The sequence below is a fragment of the Rhinopithecus roxellana genome, chromosome 16 (genome assembly GCF_007565055.1).
Source record: "Rhinopithecus roxellana isolate Shanxi Qingling chromosome 16, ASM756505v1, whole genome shotgun sequence".
Lineage (NCBI taxonomy): Eukaryota > Metazoa > Chordata > Mammalia > Primates > Cercopithecidae > Rhinopithecus > Rhinopithecus roxellana.
Genome location: NC_044564.1, coordinates 94,667,129 through 94,688,182, shown reverse-complemented (window position 1 = coordinate 94,688,182; position 21,054 = coordinate 94,667,129). Strand labels below are relative to the sequence as shown.

General features: G+C 38.6%; 1 protein-coding gene across 2 annotated transcripts in view; it reads left to right on the top strand.

Annotated features, from left to right (window-relative positions):
- The window catches only part of C5 (complement C5), a 108,845-nt gene that overhangs the window by 23,877 nt on the left and 63,914 nt on the right, over positions 1-21,054 (top strand). For both annotated transcript variants that reach the window (XM_030919833.1, XM_030919834.1), the window contains exons 9-18: positions 1,474-1,600; positions 4,141-4,256; positions 6,365-6,550; positions 8,167-8,370; positions 10,633-10,842; positions 10,974-11,123; positions 12,130-12,259; positions 13,252-13,314; positions 14,446-14,643; positions 20,159-20,249. In XM_030919833.1, the coding sequence (XP_030775693.1) occupies positions 1,474-1,600; positions 4,141-4,256; positions 6,365-6,550; positions 8,167-8,370; positions 10,633-10,842; positions 10,974-11,123; positions 12,130-12,259; positions 13,252-13,314; positions 14,446-14,643; positions 20,159-20,249 (1,475 nt within the window). The remainder of the gene's footprint in view (positions 1-1,473; positions 1,601-4,140; positions 4,257-6,364; positions 6,551-8,166; positions 8,371-10,632; positions 10,843-10,973; positions 11,124-12,129; positions 12,260-13,251; positions 13,315-14,445; positions 14,644-20,158; positions 20,250-21,054) is intronic.

Genomic DNA, 21,054 nt, shown 5'->3' with positions numbered 1-21,054 from the left:
AGATAGGTTGAAACTTAAAATCCTCCATTGGCTTCCCTTTGCCTTTAGGGTAAAGTTCATTTTTCTTGGCATCAGCCTCCCTTGCCAGCTGATCTCATGCCCTTTCCTCTCTCCCTCCCCTTTGTATTAATCACTCCAATTTCTCTAACTGACCAAAGTCTCTCTTGCCTCCAGGTCTTTACAATGTCATTTATTCTGCTTGAAAATGCTCTTTCCCATTGTCCCCTCCTGCCCCTTCTTTTCCTGGATAATTCCTTCTCATTCTTTAAGTTTCAACATTGACAGCCTTTCTCTGGGAAGCCTCCCCTGACTCTTCTACACTAGGTTAGCTGCCCCTGTTGTATAGCCTCTTTTCTTAACGCATTCTTCACATTTCATTGCAGTGGTTCTCAACCAGGGATGATTTTTTATCCCCAAGGGGGCATTTGGCAATGTCCAGAGACATTTGTGGTTGCTACTGGTACTTACTAGGGAGAGGCCAGGGATGCTGCTAAATTCCTACCATGCACAGAGTAGGCCCCTACAACAAAGAATTATCCTGTTCAAAATGTCAATAATGCTGAGGGGTTGAGAAACCCTTCTTTATTGGAATGACTTGTTTACTTATCTATCATTTTCAATATTAAACTATTTGTGAGTCTGAATCATTTCCCTTATATGCCCAGAGACAGCATGGTATCTTGCAAGGAAATATTCATGAAGTTATTTGTCCAAAGCTTAGGGCTAGTGATTGCTGGAACTGAGATTAGGGCGCAGGTTCCCTTTCCTTTATTCAGCGTTCTTTACGTTATACCACAGATGATATGAGTTCATGTCATTTTTGCATATTCATATGGTTTGCATCATCAATCAGTTATCCTCTACAATCTTATTAATTTAAGATGTAAATTAAATGCATTTTTAAAATGCAAAATTTCTATGCTAGACATTGGGATTTAAAGCTAAATAAGACAAAAATGTCTGCCCTCAAGTCACTCAATTTTATAAGAAAAAATAAGGCAAACTTTATTTTACTGTTGTGTTAATAATTAAATAATATAATATGACTTAACCCCACATCCCCTTACTCATTGTGTGTTTTAAAATTAGTATTTAAATTTGTAAGCAGTGAAGTACAAATTAAATATTATAAAAACCAACAAACTCTTAGTTAAGGGCAGAAGTACGCTGAGAGGCCTAGAAAGATGGATGATGATGCAGGAACTGGAAGAAGGCGTGTTTGTCAGTTATTACCAAAAAGACCTGTTGGACCATGTGATGTTCAAGACTCTTCTACTTCTATAATTCTATACAAATAATTAGAAAATAACATCCTGGGCTTAATTGTGGACTCGGTTATCTACTTTACTATTGGCACTAAACCATTCTTCTGACATCTGCCTTCAATTCAGAGGCTAGTAAAAGCAGATTTTATTAATTTTTCCTTATAAGTTCTTCTCCGAAATAACTCCTCCATTTTCTCCTTTTAAAAAGTTGATAAATGGAATTGCTCAAGTCACATTTGATTCTGAAACAGCAGTCAAAGAACTGTCATACTACAGTTTAGAAGATTTAAACAACAAGTACCTTTATATTGCTGTAACAGTCATAGAGTCTACAGGTAAGTGTGTGTGTATGTGTGTGTGTGTACTTTCTTTTGAAAAATATTTAGACAATATTAAAGGTATAAATAATTTCTATTTTCTATTATTATTTCACATTGTATTTTCTTTCATAGTTAAATATAATTATAAGAAGTAGATTTTTATATAGTTATAAAAAGGCAGAAGAGCTCTGCTTCTTTGTAGTCATTGGGCAAGCCTTTGGGTCCCTATTACCTCCACTTTTACTGCAAAAATGGGAAAACATTACCCAATTCATATCCATAGTAGTTCTGCAGGTTCTCTGCCTTGACCATTTGGCACCCCAGTGTTCTCACCTGGTGAAAATCAAAACCAAAATAAGATTATGTATGTAAAACTGTTTGATAAAGTACTATACAAATAAAGGTATTACTATTATCATTATTATAGTCTACACAATGATGGAGTCAAACTGAATGTTTCCTAAAGCCTAAAGTTTTCAACATTATTTTAATGTTTCTTCTTTTTTTTCCTCAATTTATTTTGAATAAGTTCAGTTTAAACAGTATCTGCAAGATATTTAAAGTATTGCCAAACACACAGGCTTGCAAATATTAATGATGTATGATGCCAGCACTAAAGTGGCTTACAAATTAGCATCAGGTATAAGACAGGTGAAGAAAGAACTGTTGCAAGGAAGAATTCCATATGAGCTCTAAGCAAAATATTAATGCAATAGGATTCAGAGGAAGGCACGCTTCTAGATGATTGTTGAGCAACCAAGAACAGTGTTGTGAAGATGATGAGCCTTGAAAAATAATTAGGGTTTTGAGGCAGAGTTGGTAGACAGGGTGAAACAGAAACCCTCCATAGAGAGGGCAAATGAAGAAGCGTAGACGGTGAAGCTTAATCTTTGAGGACGGCAGATCATCCAGTTTGACTAAAATATAGAATATGTATAGAGAGTATTAGAGATGTAGTATTGGAAAGGAGTTTGCGAATATTAAAGCTTCAAATGTTATTCTTAATAGTTTAACTTAATCTTTACCTGGAGGGTAACATTATTGGGTTCTTGCCAGTAGAACTTTAAGTGTTCTTCCCTTCCCTTCCCTTCCCTTCCCTTCCCTTCCCTTCCCTTCCCTTCCCTTCCCTTCCCTTCCCTTCCCTTCCCTTCCCTTCCCTTCCCTTCCCTTCCCTTCCCTTCCCTTCCCTTCCCTTCCCTTCCCTTCCCTTCCCTTCCCTTCCCTTCCTTCCCTTCCCTTCCCTTCCCTTCCCTTCCCTTCCCTTCCCTTCCCTTCCCTTCCCTTCCCTTCCCTTCCTTCCCTTCCCTTCCCTTCCCTTCCCTTCCTTCCTTCCCTTCCCTTCCTTCCTCTTCCCTTCCCTTCCCTTCCCTTCCCTTCCCTTCCCTTCCTTCCCTTCCTTCCCTTCCCTTCCTTCCCTTCCCTTCCCTTCCCTTCCCTTCCCTTCCCTTCCCTTCCCTTCCCTTCCCTTCCATTCCCTTCCCTTCCCTTCCCTTCCCTTCCTTCCCTTCCCTTCCCTTCCCTTCCCTTCCCTTCCCTTCCCTTCCTTCCCTTCCCTTACCCTTCCCTTCCCTTCCCTTCCCTTCCCTTCCCTTCCCTTCCCTTCCCTTCCTTCCTTATCCCTCCCCTTCCTTCCCTCCTTCCTTCCCGTCCCTTCCCTTCCCTTCCCTTCCTTCCCTTCCCTTCCCTTCCTTCTTCCCTATTTCGTCTTCCCTTCCGTCACCTTCCATTCCCTTCCCTTCCGCTTCCCTTCCCTTCCCTGTTCTTCCCTTCCCTTCCTTCCCTTCCATACCTTCCTCTTCCCTTCCCTTCCTTCCCTTCCCTTCCCTTCCCTTCCCTTTATGTTTCCTTTTCTTTTCTTTGAGATGGAGTCTTGCTCTGTCGCCCAGGCTGGAGTGCAGTGGTGCAATCTTGGCTCAATGCAACCTCCGCCTCCTGGGTTCAAGTGATTCTCCTGCCTCAGCCTCCCGAGTAGCTGAGATTACAGGCAACGCCACCATGCCTAGCTTTTTTTTTTTCCCCCGTAGTTTTAGTAGGGATGGGGTTCCACCATGTTGGCCCGGCTAATCTTGAACTCTCCTTCAGGTTTCTTTCTACACCAAGCTCCCTTTTTCTGATTTTTCTCTACGTATCTATGCTCTGTGAACACCACCCTCCTACCCCCCACACCCACCTCTGTAAGGCTCAGTCTCTGGCCTGACCCTTCTCTCTCTCCTCCATCCCTTGAATACAGTCAACTGAAACTCAGGCCACTGATGAAAAGTGGTGTCCCTTCCTAGCATCCTTCCTCAGTCCAGTCCTATAGCTCTACTTCTCCCAGAGCTTCTCTATATACGAGCTTCTGCATAAGGCCCTGGAAACTCCTGAGATCTAAACTCTTCTCTGCAGTGCCCTTCTGAAACAAGACCTATATCCTACTTACTACTGGTAAATGAATGAATGCAAGAACGGAGTGAGTGAATGAATATGTCTGTGGAAAAATACAGAGACAAAATGGATATCCATACAGATCCTAATACTCCTAAAAGCTGTCAACATGATGCTTGCCATTTCCTTAGGTGGATTTTCTGAAGAGGCAGAAATACCTGGCATCAAATATGTCCTCTCTCCCTACAAACTGAATTTGGTTGCTACTCCTCTTTTCCTGAAGCCTGGGATTCCATATTCCATCAAGGTAGATGGGGTGAGGGGATAGACCTCGCTACATATGATCATCTTATTCCGTTAATGGAAAACATGTGGGTGGCAAACAGGGTAAGAATGTTGCCGCGGTAAGTCACAGAGGGAGCTTATTCTGTGAAACCTGCCCCTCCTGGTGGACACAGACAGGGATGTGGTAGTGACTTCAAAAGTTCGGGCAAGATAGCCTTGTGTTAGGCATCCCTAAATAACCATTGCATTAAATTATATGTAAATAAAATCCCGGCCGGGCGCGGTGGCTCAAGCCTGTAATCCCAGCACTTTGGGAGGCCGAGACGGGCGGATCATGAGGTCAGGAGATCGAGACCATCCTGGCTAATACGGTGAAACCCCGTCTCTACTAAAAAATACAAAAAACTAGCCGGGCGATGAGGCGGGCGCCTGTAGTCCCAGCTACTCGGGAGGCTGAGGCAGGAGAATGGCGTGAACCCGGGAGGCGGAGCTTGCAGTGAGCTGAGATCCGGCCACTGCACTCCAGCCTGGGTGGCAGAGCAAGACTCCGTCTCAAAAAAAAAAATAAAATAAAATAAAATAAAATAAAATCCCGTAAGACTCTAGTTCAAAAAATACAAACATTTAAAAATATTTGGTGGCAAATTCTTAAAAAGCCTTAAGATGAAGATATCATTCCTTGAAAATAGAGTCCTTTCTCTATGTTTTTGCCTCCAGTGTGTCTCATTTGTTTCCCTCTGTCTCTGTGTTGTCTTTGTGCAGAACTCTGTTCAATCTCGTCTCTGTATTGCTCTTTGTTCTTTTCATTTTTGCTTCTTTCTGCCCCTGAATCTCTTTTTTTCTGTCTTTTTTGCTTACTCCTCTGCTTTCATTTTTCTCTCCTTCACCTTCTTTTCCTCTTCTAAATGCTGACAGTATAGAATTGAAACATTCATGTGGTTTTTATATTTTTATCTATTATTATGTTTAATTATAAATATATTTTATTTATTAAATGGCAATGTTTATTCCCTGCCCCTAATTTAGAAAGCTAGAGCAAAAATTTTTTTTGTTCTTTGAAAAATGTGTGATTTTTAAAGATCAACTAAAGTACAATCAAAATGTGTTATTTATTATTTACTGTGGGACATGGGTAAAAGCCAGTGTCCCACAGTAAAAGCCCAACAGTAAAAGCCCACATTTACTATGGGACATGGGTTAAAGCCAATAATAAATAAGAGTAAATATTTGTTACCATGTCCCACAGTAAATGATAAAAAAAGGATTTACCAAGCCCAAAGCAAGGTTTGGACATGCTTGTAGGTTCTTACATATATATACTATATATATAAAATAATATATAACAAAGTATCATATAATGCATATACATTAATATATAATATAATATATAATAAAATATATAAATATAACAATATTATATAGAACATTAGCTTAAAATATATTTTATGTAAAAATAAAATAACAAACTATATCTGTGTGGAATTGTGTGTGTGTACATATATGTGTATATATATGTATATATATGGCAGTAAGAGGTAAATGTTAAAGGAAAAAAGGTGTATCTATTTTTGTTTCTCATGTCAAGAGACTTATTCCCAGAAACAATTGCCTCATTTTCTCCTTTATCCAGTCCTAAACCAATCAAAGAAATACAGAAGTTAGACAGCAGAAGACCTTATCACATCTACTCCTTGACTGACTTGATAGAATGATATTTATGTTTTGAGTCTGCTTGATTTATGGGAGAATCCATTCAAGAATGATTTAACTAAATAGAATTAAATCTTTCTATAAGCTGAGAATACACTTCTCTTTACTAAATTAAACATAAGTAAACCAGGTGTGGTGTTGTATGCCTATATAGTTCCAGCTACTTGTGAGGCTGAGGTGGGAGGATGGCTTGAGGCCAATAGTTCAAGGTTGCAGTGCGCTATGATTGTGCCTGTGAATAGCCACTGCACTCCAACCTGGGCAACATAGTAAGTCTCTGTCTCAGTAAAAAAATTTTAAGAAAAAAATACATAAGTAATTTATACTTTGATGGAGAGGAAGGAAATTTATTGCAGAATTGTTGTGCCTTAAAAGAAGTGATAAGCTGTTGAAACAGATTTGGATTGTTTTGACAAACAGGTGCAGGTTAAAGACGCGCTTGACCAGTTGGTAGGAGGGGTCCCAGTAACACTGAATGCACAAACAATTGATGTCAACCAAGAGACATCTGACTTGGAGCCAAGGAAAAGTGTAACACGTGTTGATGATGGAGTAGCTTCCTTTGTGGTTAATCTCCCATCTGGAGTGACGGTGCTGGAGTTTAATGTGAGCTGAATTCTCCTGTTGTGTTTTCTAGGACAATGTGTACTCTTGACCGTATGTTTTGGCTAGTGTGCAGAACAGATGTGGCAGATTTTACCTTTGAGTCCAGTGAACAGTTCCATAATTTTGCATCCAAGAAAAATGAGTCCCGGAGACAATCTGCTAATCCATTGAATGGTCCTTGAGGAAGATAAATGTATCAATTTTTTAATTTGAGTGTTAATTATTTTAGCTTACACCAATAAGACCATATCAGACTCTAGAAGCTTCAGAATAGGTATAGCAGTGCACATGAGTGTTAGGAATATCCTCTTTCCCCCCTCACCTTTAATCCCCTGAAGGGCCACAAAAGGGTCAAAAATATGGAAGCCTCCCTTTTTTCTAGCTGCGGGAACCATTCTACTTTAGAGCTCACTTAATAGTCTTCTCTCCCAGCAAATATTATTTAAGTTCCCAATCTCAAATAAAATATGAGCAAGTTGGCTGGGCGCGGTGGCTCACACCTGTAATCCCAGCACTTTGGGAGGCCAAGGCAGGTGGATCATAAGGTCAGGAGATCGAGACCATCCTGGCTGTCATGGTGAAACCCCATCTGTACTAAAAATACTAAAAATTAGCCAGGTGTGGTGGTGGCCGCCTGTAGTTCCAGCTACTTGGGAGGCTGAGGCAGAATGCCGTGAACCTGGGAGGTGGAGCTTGCAATGAGCCAAGATTGCGCCACTGCACTCCAGCCTGGGTGACAGAGCAAGACTCCATCTCAAAAAAAAAAAAAAAAAAAAATTGAGCAAGTTAATAACATAGGCCAATGACTGCAGCATGTATATACTCACTGTCATCTACTGAGCACTTACTAAGTGCTAGGCATCATGCTAACAGCTTTATGAAGAATACATGAAACACCATTTAATTAACAAGATGAATTAGAATATTATCTTTGCCATTGTGTGACTCAGGAAATGGAGACTTCTAACCTCTCTTTTGATTAAATAATTTTATCCAGAGTTAATAAGTGGTGATACTGGTAGGCAAACCAGTGTGTACCTGACTCCAGAGCATGAGCTAATAACACTTCTGCCGTCTGAGGGTAGATCTTGCTGCCATGACATCATTTCTTCTCCACCTCATATTTATAAGCACCCATCTGTGCCTCTACTTCACGATGAAACTGGGCCAGATAGTCTCTGAGATGTTCATTCATAGCTCCTATCCCCAGGTCCTCAAGAGTTAGTGCTACCCCTCCCCACTACTTCCCTTCTCTTACCCCCATTTCCTAAATGCTTAGGCATTTCTCTGTAATCATCTCATGGGACGAGAAGTCCCCAACTTACCATGACATTTCAGGAAGACCACCAATATTTATTCCTGGAGCATCTTTCTCTCTTCATTTCAGACTTTTCTGCCATAGTCCATAATCCCCTCATTCTTGTCTGTAGTCTTTGTAAAGTTGCTTGATACCACAGCCGTATAAACACTGGCGTAATGGAGCATTTTTTTCCCCTTTAGCATTTGGTATTGTGAAATTTAGAAATTTAAAAAGCAAAGAAAATAATTTGAAAGGTATGTTTTACAGAAAGCATTACATCACAGTATACATGTTTTTTTGAAATTTCCCTTTTCAGGTCAAAACTGATGCTCCAGATCTTCCAGACGAAAATCAGGCCAGGGAAGTTTACCGAGCAATAGCATACTCATCTCTCAGCCAAAGTTACCTTTATATCGATTGGACTGATAACCATAAAGCTTTGCTAGTGGGAGAATATTTGAATATTATTGTTACCCCCAAAAGCCCATATATTGACAAAATAACTCACTATAATTACTTGGTAAGTACATAATGATGGATTTACATCTTATTCCCCCACCTGGAACATTTTCCTTTGCCTCTAGAGAAGCATTAGAATTATCCTTTATACTTGTATTCACAAAGCACTTTCAAGAACATCATCTAACTTGAATATATTCGTTTCTCAAAAAACCTTTGAAATAGGGCATGATTTTCTGACCATTTCACAGATGAGGAAACTGAGGGACAGAGAAGTTAAAAGACTTATGATGGTCACTCAGCTGGGAAGAGGAAGATTTTGATTTGACCTGAGGACTCTGACTCCTGTTCTAATAACTCTTTTTACCAAAAAGAGCCTAGTTATTCCAAAGCGAGAACCTGATTAAATCATGTTGCCTCTGCTCTCTTTCATGGCCAAAGATTACATGCCTAGACCCAGTTTGGATTAGTGCATTTTACTGTCAAAAAACGGGGAAGCGAAATCCTCTCCTGAGGGTTTAATCCTATCTTGCCTGTTCCAATTCTATAGTTCAGCAACATCCCTATTGCATCATTTATATGAAACAGAGGTGGATCAATGAAGCCTGTTGGTGAAACCGAGAAAAAAGCTTGCAAAAAATATTAAGAGCTTCCTGACAATCACCAAAGAAATGGAATGAATTATTTCGATGGCCAGGCCAAATGCATGCTTTTGGCTTTTCAATATTTTTGAGGAAGAAATTGAAAAAACAGTAATGAGGACCATAGAAAAATATTGACTGATGAAGGGAAACTGTTTATGGACTACATACCAAACCCACGTGTGCAGTCCTGGTCTCTAAGGACAATTTAAGGAATCTCTGAGGGCATTTTGGCTCCACGTGACTTTTGTTTTTTTTTTTAAATCTTAAACCTTCAATTTAGAATCTAAACCCTGGCTTTAAAACTTAATGCCCAAATAAAATGCACTCCACTTATTCATCTATTTTTTAATCAGTGAAACAAAAGGGGTTTTAGTGACAGTGTAATGACTTTAAACAGTTTTTGGGTTCAAATTTTAGCTCTCTAATTTGCTAGTTGTGTGATTTTGAATTAAAATCAGTAAGACTTTTAGTTAGTTTCTGAGTCTCAGTTTCTTCAATGAGAATAATATTCCTATCTTATTGGTATATTGTGAGAATGAAAGGAGTTAAATAAATGTTAAAGTTCCTGGCACATAGTAGGCCCATACATGTTAACTCTTCCCTTCCTTCCCTCCTTCCTTCCTTCCTTCTTTCTTTCTTTCTTTCTTTCTTTCTTTCTTTTTCTTTCTTTCTTTCTTTCCTTTCCCTTCCCTTCCCTTCCCTTCCCTTCCCTTCCCTTCCCTTCCCTTCCCTTCCCTTCCCTTCCCTTCCCTTCCCTTCCCTTCCCTTCCCTTCCCTTCCCTTCCCTTCCCTTCCCTTCCCTTCCCTTCCCTTCCCTTCCCTTCCTTCCCTTCCCTTCCCTTCCCTTCCCTTCCCTTCCCTTCCCTTCCCTTCCCTTCCTTCCTTTCCTTTCCTTTCCTTTCCTTTTCTTTCCTCCCTCCCTCCCTCCCTTCCTTCCTTCCTTCCTTCCTTCCTTCCTTCCTTCCTTTTTTTTGGTGGAGTCTCGCTCTGTCCCCCAAGCTGGAGTGCAGTGGCACGATTTTGGCTCACTGCAACCTCTGCCTCCCGGGTTCAAGCAATTCTCCTGCCTCAGCCTCCCAAGTAGCTAGAATTACAGATGCCCACAACCATGCCTGGCTAATTTTTCTATTTTTAGTAGAGCCAGGGTTTCACCATGTTGACCAGGCTGGTCTCGAACTCCTGACCTCAGGTGATCCTCCTGCCTTGGCCTCCCAAAGTGCTGGGATTACAAGTGTAAGTCACCTTGCCCAACTAAAATTGGTATGTCTTTTTTTTTTTTGAGACAGAGTCTTGCTCTGTTGCACAGGCTGGAGTGCAGTGGCATGATCTCAGCTCACTGCAACCTTCACCTCTCGGGTTCCAGCAATTCTCATGCCTCAGCCTCCCAAGTAGCTGGGATTACAGGCATGCACCACCATGCCTGGCTAACTTTTGTGTTTTTAGTAGAGATGGTGTTTCACTATGTTGGCCAGGCTGGTCTGGAACTCCTGGCCTCAAGTGATCCGCCCACCTCGGCCTCCTGAAGTGCTAGGATTACAGGCATGAGTCACTGCGCCTGGCCTAACTTTATTTTTCTTTAACGTAATTTCTGCTCCAGCTCCAGGCTGCATCCTAAAGCATAGGTTTTGTTTTTGTTAGTTTATTTTTTACTTATTGTTGCTGCTGCTGTTTATTTTTAGATTCTATCCAAGGGCAAAATTATCCACTTTGGCACAAGGGAGAAACTTTCAGATGCATCTTATCAAAGTGTAAATATTCCAGTAACACAGAACATGGTTCCTTCATCCCGACTCCTGGTCTATTACATCGTCACAGGAGAGCAGACAGCAGAATTAGTGTCTGATTCAGTCTGGTTAAATATTGAAGAAAAATGTGGCAACCAGCTCCAGGTAAGCCACAAATTATAAGTCGCAATTGAATTTTCTTTTTAATGAAGGAGGCTGCCAAAGTCTGAGCTGCTTCCGAAAAGTCTTGTCTTATACAAATGATCTTTCCTTTTCTTTTTCAAATGAACTTTTAGGTTCATCTGTCTCCTGATGCAGATACATATTCTCCAGGCCAAACTGTGTCTCTTAATATGGTAACTGGGATGGATTCCTGGGTGGCATTAACAGCAGTGGACAGCGCTGTGTATGGAGTCCAAAGAAGAGCCAAAAAGCCCTTGGAAAGAGTTAAGTAATGCATGTCTCACTGCAGTGTTGCATGAAGTGTGGTCACCAGGCTAGGATATGGGGGAATAACTAAGGGAAGGCTAGGCCTGCTTTTCTATAATCTACTCAACATACTCATTTTTAGGAAGGTAAACCATCCTCATGTTAGCTCCCAAAGCACAGGTCAATCCTCTTTTGTTTTTCAAATGTAAATGTAAGCACTTTAAGAATATATGATCATGGTAGCCATTACATTCATGGAGGAAAAATTACTATCAGAATACTTTGGAGGTTTAGGATAGGGTGTTGATGGCAGTTACAGTAGCTAGTAGCAGCACAGGAAAGATCTGTATAGGTAACATTTGGATTTTTTTTTAACTCTCATTGAAATCCATGGCACAGAAGAATTTCAAAATCATTCAATTCTCATAAGTTCCTATTGATCTTACTATGTACAGTTATTATTTTCTAGGGTTGAATTTCTTTGTACAAGGAAGGAAGGACTGAGAAACTGTAAAATTAAAAAATATTCGGAGAAAAAAGAACATTTGGGGTCAAAATTAAAATGAATAAGCCTGCCCAAACAAGTCTTCACCCATTTAGAACGTAGGGACATCCCCACCAAAATGCACAAAGTTCTGCTTTTAAAGCAACTTAAAATTAATTTCTTTGTTAATTTAGTCCTTCAGGCATTCATACCTATTTATTTATTTATTTGGAACATTATCTTGATTGCAGCATTCATTCTATGTACAAAACACTCTACATCAGTTTCTAATAAAGTCCTCATCAAAGCTATTTGTTTAAGACTTAGTTCTTGATTTAACTTTGAATAGTTATGTATTTATAAATACAAAGGGACAAACTTAGAAACAAAGCTGGGAAATTTTGTCTTTGATCATTTGAAAAATACCATCTGTGTATTTCACTGGTCTGTGATAACCATGTAACAATTAGTACCTTTTAGTTCTTTAGAGGAATGATGTATGCATCTCAATGGGCTCAACATTCTGCCTTTCCGGACAGGTATTTCAATTCTTAGAGAAGAGTGATCTGGGCTGTGGGGCAGGTGGTGGCCTCAACAATGCCAATGTGTTCCACCTAGCTGGACTTACCTTCCTCACTAATGCAAATGCAGATGACTCCCAAGAAAATGGTAAAATGCTCAGCATGTTTGTTACTGAAAATCCCGTTGATCATTTGCCTCCCAGATCTCATTTCTATCCCTCTTCCCAAATATTCTGTACCCTGATCTTAGAATGCCAAGACTACATAACTCACCTGTATAAAATGTTTCACTGGCCTTCAGGATAAAGTACGAATTCTCTAGTGTAGTACTCAAAACCTTCCATGATCTTCTCCCTGGCTCTCTCCAACTAGCTCTTACCCTGCTGTGCCTTACGTTATGTTTAAGCTCTACAGAACCAAGTGGAGTTCTTGAGTGGCATTATGCTATTTTGCACCTTTGGGCCTTTATTTATTGGGATTGGTTTCCCCTTCATTAGCCTGGAGAAGCAACGTAAGAATCATCGCCTCTACGAGACCTCTTCCCCACATAGAATTTATAATTCCCTCCTCCTTTAATAGGGAGGCTATTGCAGGGACTAGATCTATTTACAAGTAATAGAACAGCATTGTGTCATTGCGCATTCTTACATGTCGTTGTAAGTCCTGTTTCACCTACTGCATCGGGAGCTCTTTAAGGATAGTAACCACGTCTTAATCATCTTCTTTCTATGGTTTTAAAATTGTTCATAATTATACTTGATACTATGGTATTCATAGTTGTATTTGCAATAATATAGCACAAAGAGCAAATAATAAAAATAGCATACCCAACAAAAGCATCACTCACTCTAAATGCTTAGGTATTTCTCTGGAATCAGTGGATTAGAAAGGCTACAGGGTTCAAAACCAAATTCAGACAAAATAAGTCAAACGATATGACACTAGATCATGAACTCCACTAAGATAAAACAAGTCATATTAAGAAGTATGGTGCACAGTTCCTAATCCAAAGTAGCCCCTCAATATTTGTTAATGAATGACTTGTGAATGTTCTAAATACTTAAATCGTTTCATGGCATTTTTTTGAGATTTTATCTCCTTTTTAATCCTTCTTCTTTATCTTTTTTTTTGAAAAACCAGATGAACCTTGTAAAGAAATTATCAGGCCAAGAAGAATGCTGCAAAAGAAGATAGAAGAAATAGGTACCCTAAGATTCATGTGATTGTAAAAAGGTTATGGTCATATCATTCAAAAACTTGACAAATTTAAATGTTATATAAATTCCCCTAATTGAAATAGAATGGATGAAAAGAAAAATATGTATGGAGGTCTAGCTTATCTCTCTCAGAAAGATTAATCCAAATAAAGTCTAGTAGTTCATTGGTCATAGCCTTAATCTAAGGAAATAGGTCTTTATTACTTCTAGCTCTAAAATCCAAAATATTAGCTTTTATTTGTCATAAATATTTTCTCTCTGATAACTTCATCTAGCAATTAAAATCCTATCCTTCCATTTTATTCTGACAAAATCCATAATTTGACTATTTTGGGGACATACCTGGCAGTCTATTACTTCTATTTCATATAGTTAACTGTTAGTAGCATTATTCTTTGGAAAATACATCTTGTGAGAATTATTTTAAAATAATTATTTAAATGGTTATGATAATTGGCCATGTAACTGTAGAAAGAATATCAAACTGGGAGTCAGCAAATTGAGTTCAACTAATATGCCTATGGTAGTATAATAGTTTCTTCCATTTGTATGTGAATTATTTTAATCCTAACCTTTATTCTATGTTCTAATGATACGGAAAGAGAGACACTGACTAATCTGAGCACTTAACAATGAAGGGTAATGCTACTGGGTGAAGTCCACAAACCATGTTATATAAGAAGTTTTTGAAAAATAGGATGTGCAGCTTGAAGAAGGAAATATTTGTATAGTGATGATAGCTATCTTCAAATATTTAAAGCTTTCTTGGATATTTAACTTATTTTCTTAAAAAATATTTTATATTCTTTGTCTATGTTATATTTTTCTGCTTATTTTCAGCAGAACCCAAAGTTCCAGTTTCAAGAGTTTGTATTTAGCTTAATTGCAGGAAACCCCTTAACCATTTAGTGTGAGCTGGAATGGACCATTTGGTAAGGTCACGTTCTCCCCATTCTTAGAATAGTTCCAAGGGGAGTCTGGACAGTCAACTAGCCACGACTATTGTGGGTAGGGGTGTCATATAGCAATAGAAACCAGGTATCCCTTGAGATTCCTTCTAAGCCTGAGATGTTATGACTCTGCATGATCAAGAACACTTGCATTATTACCATTTCAGCTGCTAAATATAAACATTTCGTAGTGAAGAGATGTTGTTACGATGGAGCCCGTATTAATGATGATGAAACCTGTGAGCAGCGAGCTGCACGGATTAGCGTAGGGCCGAGATGCGTCAAAGCTTTCACCGAATGTTGTGTCGTCGCAAGCCAGCTCCGTGCTAATAACTCTCATAAAGACATGCAATTGGGAAGGCTACGTAAGTATGATGTTTTCTATCAGAATTCTGCTCAACACGGGGAATTTTGTGTAATTTTATGCTGCTAAGAAAGGCAGTTTTCATGATCTATTTAGAATTGAAAGTAGAAAAGATAACTTGTAAATGTCCATAAGAAAAAAAAAATTCCATCATTTTTGGGCATCAGAAGAGGTATAGTACAGAGCAGAGTACACTAGGCCAGAGTTAAGACCTGGCATAACCTTAAAGCCAAGTCATCCCATAAACTTGAATGGTTATTTATCCTCTCTGAGCCTCAAGCAAGGAGCTTTGACCAGATCCTCTCCAATATGCCTGTGAGTGCTACAATTCAATGCTTTTGTGATATTATAACCATTAAAAATTCTGTCTATATCTACATTGATGAAATATAGGAGAAGATTTCTAAATCTAGCCTAAGGTTAAGTGTACTTACATAAAAGTTGATGTCTTATTTCAGTTTCAACTACAATACATATTTCCAGAATTTATAAAACTCTCATTAATATGTTTTCAGAGCTTTTAGGACTTTATATATAGTCTTTTTTTTTTTTTTTTCTTTTTTGAGTCAGAATCTGGCTCTGTCATTCAGGCTCGAGTACAGCGGTGCAATCTTGGCTCACTGCAACCTCTGCCTCCGGGTTCAAGCAATTCTCCTGCCTCAGCCTCCTGAGTAGCTGGGATTAAAGGCGCCTGCCACCACACCTGGTTAATTTTTGTATTTTTAGTAGGGATGGGGTTTCACCATATTGGCCAGGCTGGTCTCGAACTCCTGACCTCAGGTGATCCACCCACCTCAGCCTCCTAAAGTGCTGAGATTACAGGCATGAGCCACTGTGCCCAGCCTATGTATAGTCTTTAACAAAACAAACAAAAGCAAAATGATAGCTTCTGTTTTATACATATGTGTGCTGCATAATGACATTTTCATCAATGATGGACCACACATGCAACGGTGATCCTATAAGATTATAATACTACATTTTTGCTGTAACTTTTCTGTGTTTAGATATGCTTAGATGTACAAATACTTGCCATTGCATTACAGTTGTCTGCAGTATTCTGTTCAGTAACATGCTGTACAGGTTTGTAACCTAGGAACAATAGGCCATACCATATAGTCTAGATGTGTAGTAAGTTATACCATCTAGATTAGTGTAAGTACACTCCATGACGGTCACACAACAAAGTCACCTAACAGCATACTTCTCAGAACATAGCCCTATTGTTAAGCAATATCTAATAATCGTAATTTTGGTAAATGGCCACAAAATTTATGTTTGTAGAAATATATTCATTGAGATGTACAATGTCTAAGATTCAGATTGTTTTCCAATATTTGTTTTGCTTTATTTTTTTTTGAGAAACGGAGTTTTGTTCTTGTTGCCCAGGCTGGAGTGCAATGGTGCAGTCTCAGCTCACTGCAATCTCCACCTCCCAGGTTCAAGCAATTCTCCTGCCTCAGCCTCCCAAGTAGCTGGGATTACATGCACCCGCCACCATGCCTGGCTAATAATATTTGCTTATTATAAGCAGAATTTTAATAAACAATCTAGTCCATATGTTGTTTTTCTTTTTGGAGGGAGGATTTGGCTTTTTTTTCTCTTAATTTTTTTTTTTAATTTTTAAATTTGTATGGGTAAATAGTATTTAAGGGGTACATGAGATACTTTGATACAGGAATGCAATAAGTAATAATCACATCATAGAAAATGGGGTGTCTATCCCCTGAGGTATTTCTCCTTTGTTTTATAAACAATCCAATTATACTCTTTTAGTTACATTTAAATGTACAATTAAATTATTATTGACTATAGTCACCCTGTTGTGCTATCAAGTACTAAGTCTTATTCATTCTATTTTTTGTACCCATAAACCATCCCCACATCCCCCACATCCTCCTACTACCCTTCCCAGCCTTCTACTCTCTATCTCCATGAGTTAAATTGTTTTGATTTTTAGCACCCACAAGTAAGTGCAAACATGCAAATTTTGTCTTTCTGTGCCTGACTTATTTCACTTAACATAATGAACTCCAGTTCCATCCATATTGTTGCAAATGATAGGATCTCATTCTTTTCATGGCTGAGTAGTACTCCATTGTGTATATGCACCACGTTTTCTTTATCCATTCATCTGTTGACGGACATTTATGTTGCTTCCAAATCCTGACTATTTTTAACAGTGCAGCAACAAATATGGGAATGCAGCTATCTCTTCAAGGTACTGATTTTCTTTCTTTTGGATATATACCCAGCAGTGGGATTGCCAGATCATATGGTAGCTCTATTCTTTGTTTTTTGAGGAAACTCCAAACTGTTCTCCATAGTGGTTATAGTAATTTACATCCCCACTAACAGTGTACAAGTATTCCCTTTTCTCCACATTCCGTCCAACATTTGTTATTGCCTGTCTTTTGAATAAAAATCATTTTCATTGATATGAGATGATATTTCATTGTAGTTTTGATTGCATTTCTCTGGTGATTACTGATGTTGAGCACCTTTTCACATGCCTTTTTGCCCTTTGTATGTCTTAGAGAAATGTTTATTCAAATCTTTTGCCCATTTTTAAGTGGGAGTATTACTTTTTTTTCCTGTAGAGTTGTTTGAACTCCTTATATATTCTGGTTATTAATCTCTTGTCAGATGGGTAGCTGCAAGTATTTTCTCCTATTCTGTGGGTTGTCTCCTTACTTTATTGATTCCTTTGCTGTGCAGAAGCTCTTTAACTTGATGTGATCCCATTTGTCCATTTTGGCTTTGGTTGTCTGTGTAGTGGGGTATACTCAAGAAACTTTTGCCCAGATCAATGTACCGGAGAATTTTCCCAGTGTTTTCCTGTAGCAGTTTTATAGTTAGAGGTCTTAGAGTTAAGTCTTTAATCCATTTTTATTTGAGTTTTGTATATGGCAAGAGATAAGGGTCACGTTTCATTCTTCTGCATATGGATAAGCAGTTTTCCAAGCACCATTAATTGAAGAGACTGTCCTTTCTCCGATATATGCTCTTGGCACCTTTGTCAAAAATGAGTTCACTGTAGGTGTATGGATTTGTTTGGGTTCTCTATTCTGTTCCATAAGTCTATATGTCTGCTTTTATGCCAGTACCATGCTGTTTTGGTTACTATAGCTCTATAGTATAAGTTGAAGTCAGTTAATGTGATTCCTCCACTTGTTTTCTTTTTGCTCAGGATTGCTTTGGCTATTCTGGTCTTTTGTAGTTCCATATGAATTTTAGGATTTTTTTTTCTATTTCTGTGAAGAATGTTATTGGTATTTTCATAGAGACTGCATTGAATCAGTAGATTGCTTTGGGAAGTTTGGACATTTTGACAATATTGCTTCTTCCAATCCATGAACATGGAAAAATTTTCCATTTTTTTTGTGTGTCCTCTTGAATTTCTTTCATTGGTGTTTTATAGTTTTCATTGTAGGTATCTTTTACTTCTTTGGTTAAGTTAATTCCTAGGTATTTAATTTTATTTGTGGCTATTGTAAATGGCATTACTTTTTAAATTTCTTTTTCACATTGTTCATTATTGACATATAGAAATGCTACTGATTTTTGTGTGTTGATTTTATATCCTGCAACTTTACTGAAATCATTTAGCAGTTCTAATAGTTTTTTTGGTGGAGTCTTCAGGTTTTTCCAAATATATGATCATATCATTTGCATACAAGGATAATTTGACTTCTTGCTTTCTAGTTTGGATGACCTTTATTTCCTTCTCTTGTCTAATTGTCCAGCCTGGGTGACAGAGCGAGACTCTGTCTCAAAAAAAAAAAAAACAACTATAAAGACCTTAGGATTTTTCCACTAATAGCATTGGCAAAACAAAGCATTAAATATCTTTAATGATTTGTTTCTTAAATTGCTAAATGTTTAGTATTCCTGAGGGCTTCCAGCGCACTAGGACTTGCCTAGAAATTGCAGTCCTTGTGGCCTAGACTGCCCCTCAAGTTAACCTAGGGCCCTAGAGCACTCCAGTCCATAGTGGGGAGGCTTGCTGGAACTCAAGCTCCAACCACTGGGATGAGCGATCCCCCTCTAGCTAGGGCAAGTCCAAATACTCTCTCCGTGGGCAGACATCAGCTGAGTACAGCCTGGTTTGCTTTCCACTGTGACAGTGCAGCACTGAGTTCAATGCAAAGCTGCAGAGTCACTGCACTCTCCCTCTCCCAACAAATAGATTCTCCATGCTTCACCGTCACTGCTAGGGGATATGGGAGGAGTGGCATCGGTGCTTCAAGACTATCTTTCCTGCTCTCTTCAATATCTCTTTCAGTGATGTAAAGTCAAAACCAGGTACTGTGATTGCTCACCTGATTTTCGGTTCTTGTGATGGTACTTTTTGTGTGCAGTTAGTTGTTAAAATTTAGTGTACCAACAGGAAAGACAAGTGGTGTAGGCTTCTATTCAGCCATCTTGCTCTCCCCTCTCATATATTTTTTCATTTTTCAGCTATAATCATCTGGTTTGGCTTCAGCTGGATAGAAGTCTCTCTCTGCAGCCCCCTCCTTCCTGGAACTCTGCTCCTCATTCCAGACAACTTGGCCTTGCAAAATTCCCATCTGTGTTGCCACAAGTCTTCAAAATCATCAGGCTCTCCTTGTATTCCTCTCCCTACCCTAATCTGTAAACTGCCTCTAGGCAGTAAGCTGGGGCAATTTTAGGTTTCACCTAATAGTTTCCTTTCTCTCAGAGATCACAGTTCTGCTTATGCTCTAATGTCTGAAAACTGTTATTTTGCACACCATGTTTGGTTTTCTATTAATGTGTCTTGGATGAAAACAGAAGTTCTGTCCATTTTTATTAAAGTAAATATAAACAAATTGCCAAGTTAAAGAAGGCAGAGAATCATATAAAGCCTCCTTTTTTTCTGTTATAAACACAATTATTACAATTATACAAGTGCAAATAACTTTATAGACTGGTCAGTATCTTGTATAATCTCAGGAATACTAAACATTTAGCAATTTAAGAAACAAATCATTAAAGATATTTAATGCTTTGTTTTGCCAATGCGATTAGTGGAAAAATCCTAAGGCCTTTATAGCTTTTTTGTTTGTTTGTTTTTTGTTTTTTTGAGACAGAGTCTCGTTCTGTCACCCAGGCTGGAGTGCAGTGGTGCAATCGATGCTCACTACAACCTCTACCTCCCAGGTTCTAGTCATTCTCATGCCTCAGCCTCCTGAGTAGCTGGGACTACAGACACTCGCCATCATGCCCAGCTAATTTTTGTGTTTTTAGTAGAGATGGGGTTTCAACAAGTTGGCCAGGCTGGTCTCGAATTCCTGACCTCAGGTGATCTGCCCACCTCAGCCTCCCAAAGTTCTGGGATTACAAGCATGAGCAATGCACCCTGCCTATAGTTCTATTTTGGAAGCATTAAACAAAATGTTTTATTTACCTTTCAGAAAATGCTCAAGTTACAGATTAATGGCCATATTTTTAAATTCACCTATAAGTAGAATTTATATTGTTTTTCCATAATTGAATATGATTTTTTTATCCAGACATGAAGACCCTGTTACCAGTAAGCAAGCCAGAAATTCGGAGTTATTTTCCAGAAAGCTGGTTATGGGAAGTTCATCTTGTTCCCAGAAGGTATTACACTTCTCTCATGTTTCCTTGAAAGAAATGTGGATAATGCAAGTATTATGGCCAAAAATCTGGAAACTACCCATTTCCCAATAGCTTGCATAAAAGTTAAGATGATCCTGCAGTTTGATCAAATTTTGTTTTGTTTTGCTTTGCTTTTTTAAATTTTTATTTTTTTGATGTATATTGCACTGGTGATTGGCTCCAGGTCAGAATGAAGAAGGGTACTATTCCATTTAATTTTATTTGACTTCAGTATGCATTTACTACACACAACTATGTGCTATGCACTATATTAAGCTACTATTTTTATCCTAAAATATCTGTACTATAAAACAAACATTAATAAACAGGAAGAAAAGTTCTTTTCCTTTTGAAGTTTTTTATTCAACACATTTTAGCGAAACACTTCCTCTATATCACTGAAAACAGTGATGTACTGAGTCCTCGAGCCATACTCTTCTTAGGTGGGCTTAAAGCACTGGTTTTCCAATGAGAAGGCAAGGAATGAGTTCAATGCCCTGCAGTTGTCTCCTCATGCATCTCCTTGTTTCTACTCTTGTCTTCTCTAATCCTTCTTCTTCCACACAATTGTTGTCCATTTCATCTGACATTACCCATTAGCTAGCAGGTCCTCTAGTAAACCTTCTGGCCACTGCTCCCCCACCCTACCAGTGATTGGATTAATTACACCCTCAATTAACCCTGTTGTGTGAATCACATTGTATTATAATGACTTCTTTACTTTCCTGTCTTACACATTAAAATGTAAATACCTCAAGGACGTGAACCAAATTCAGATTACTGCTTT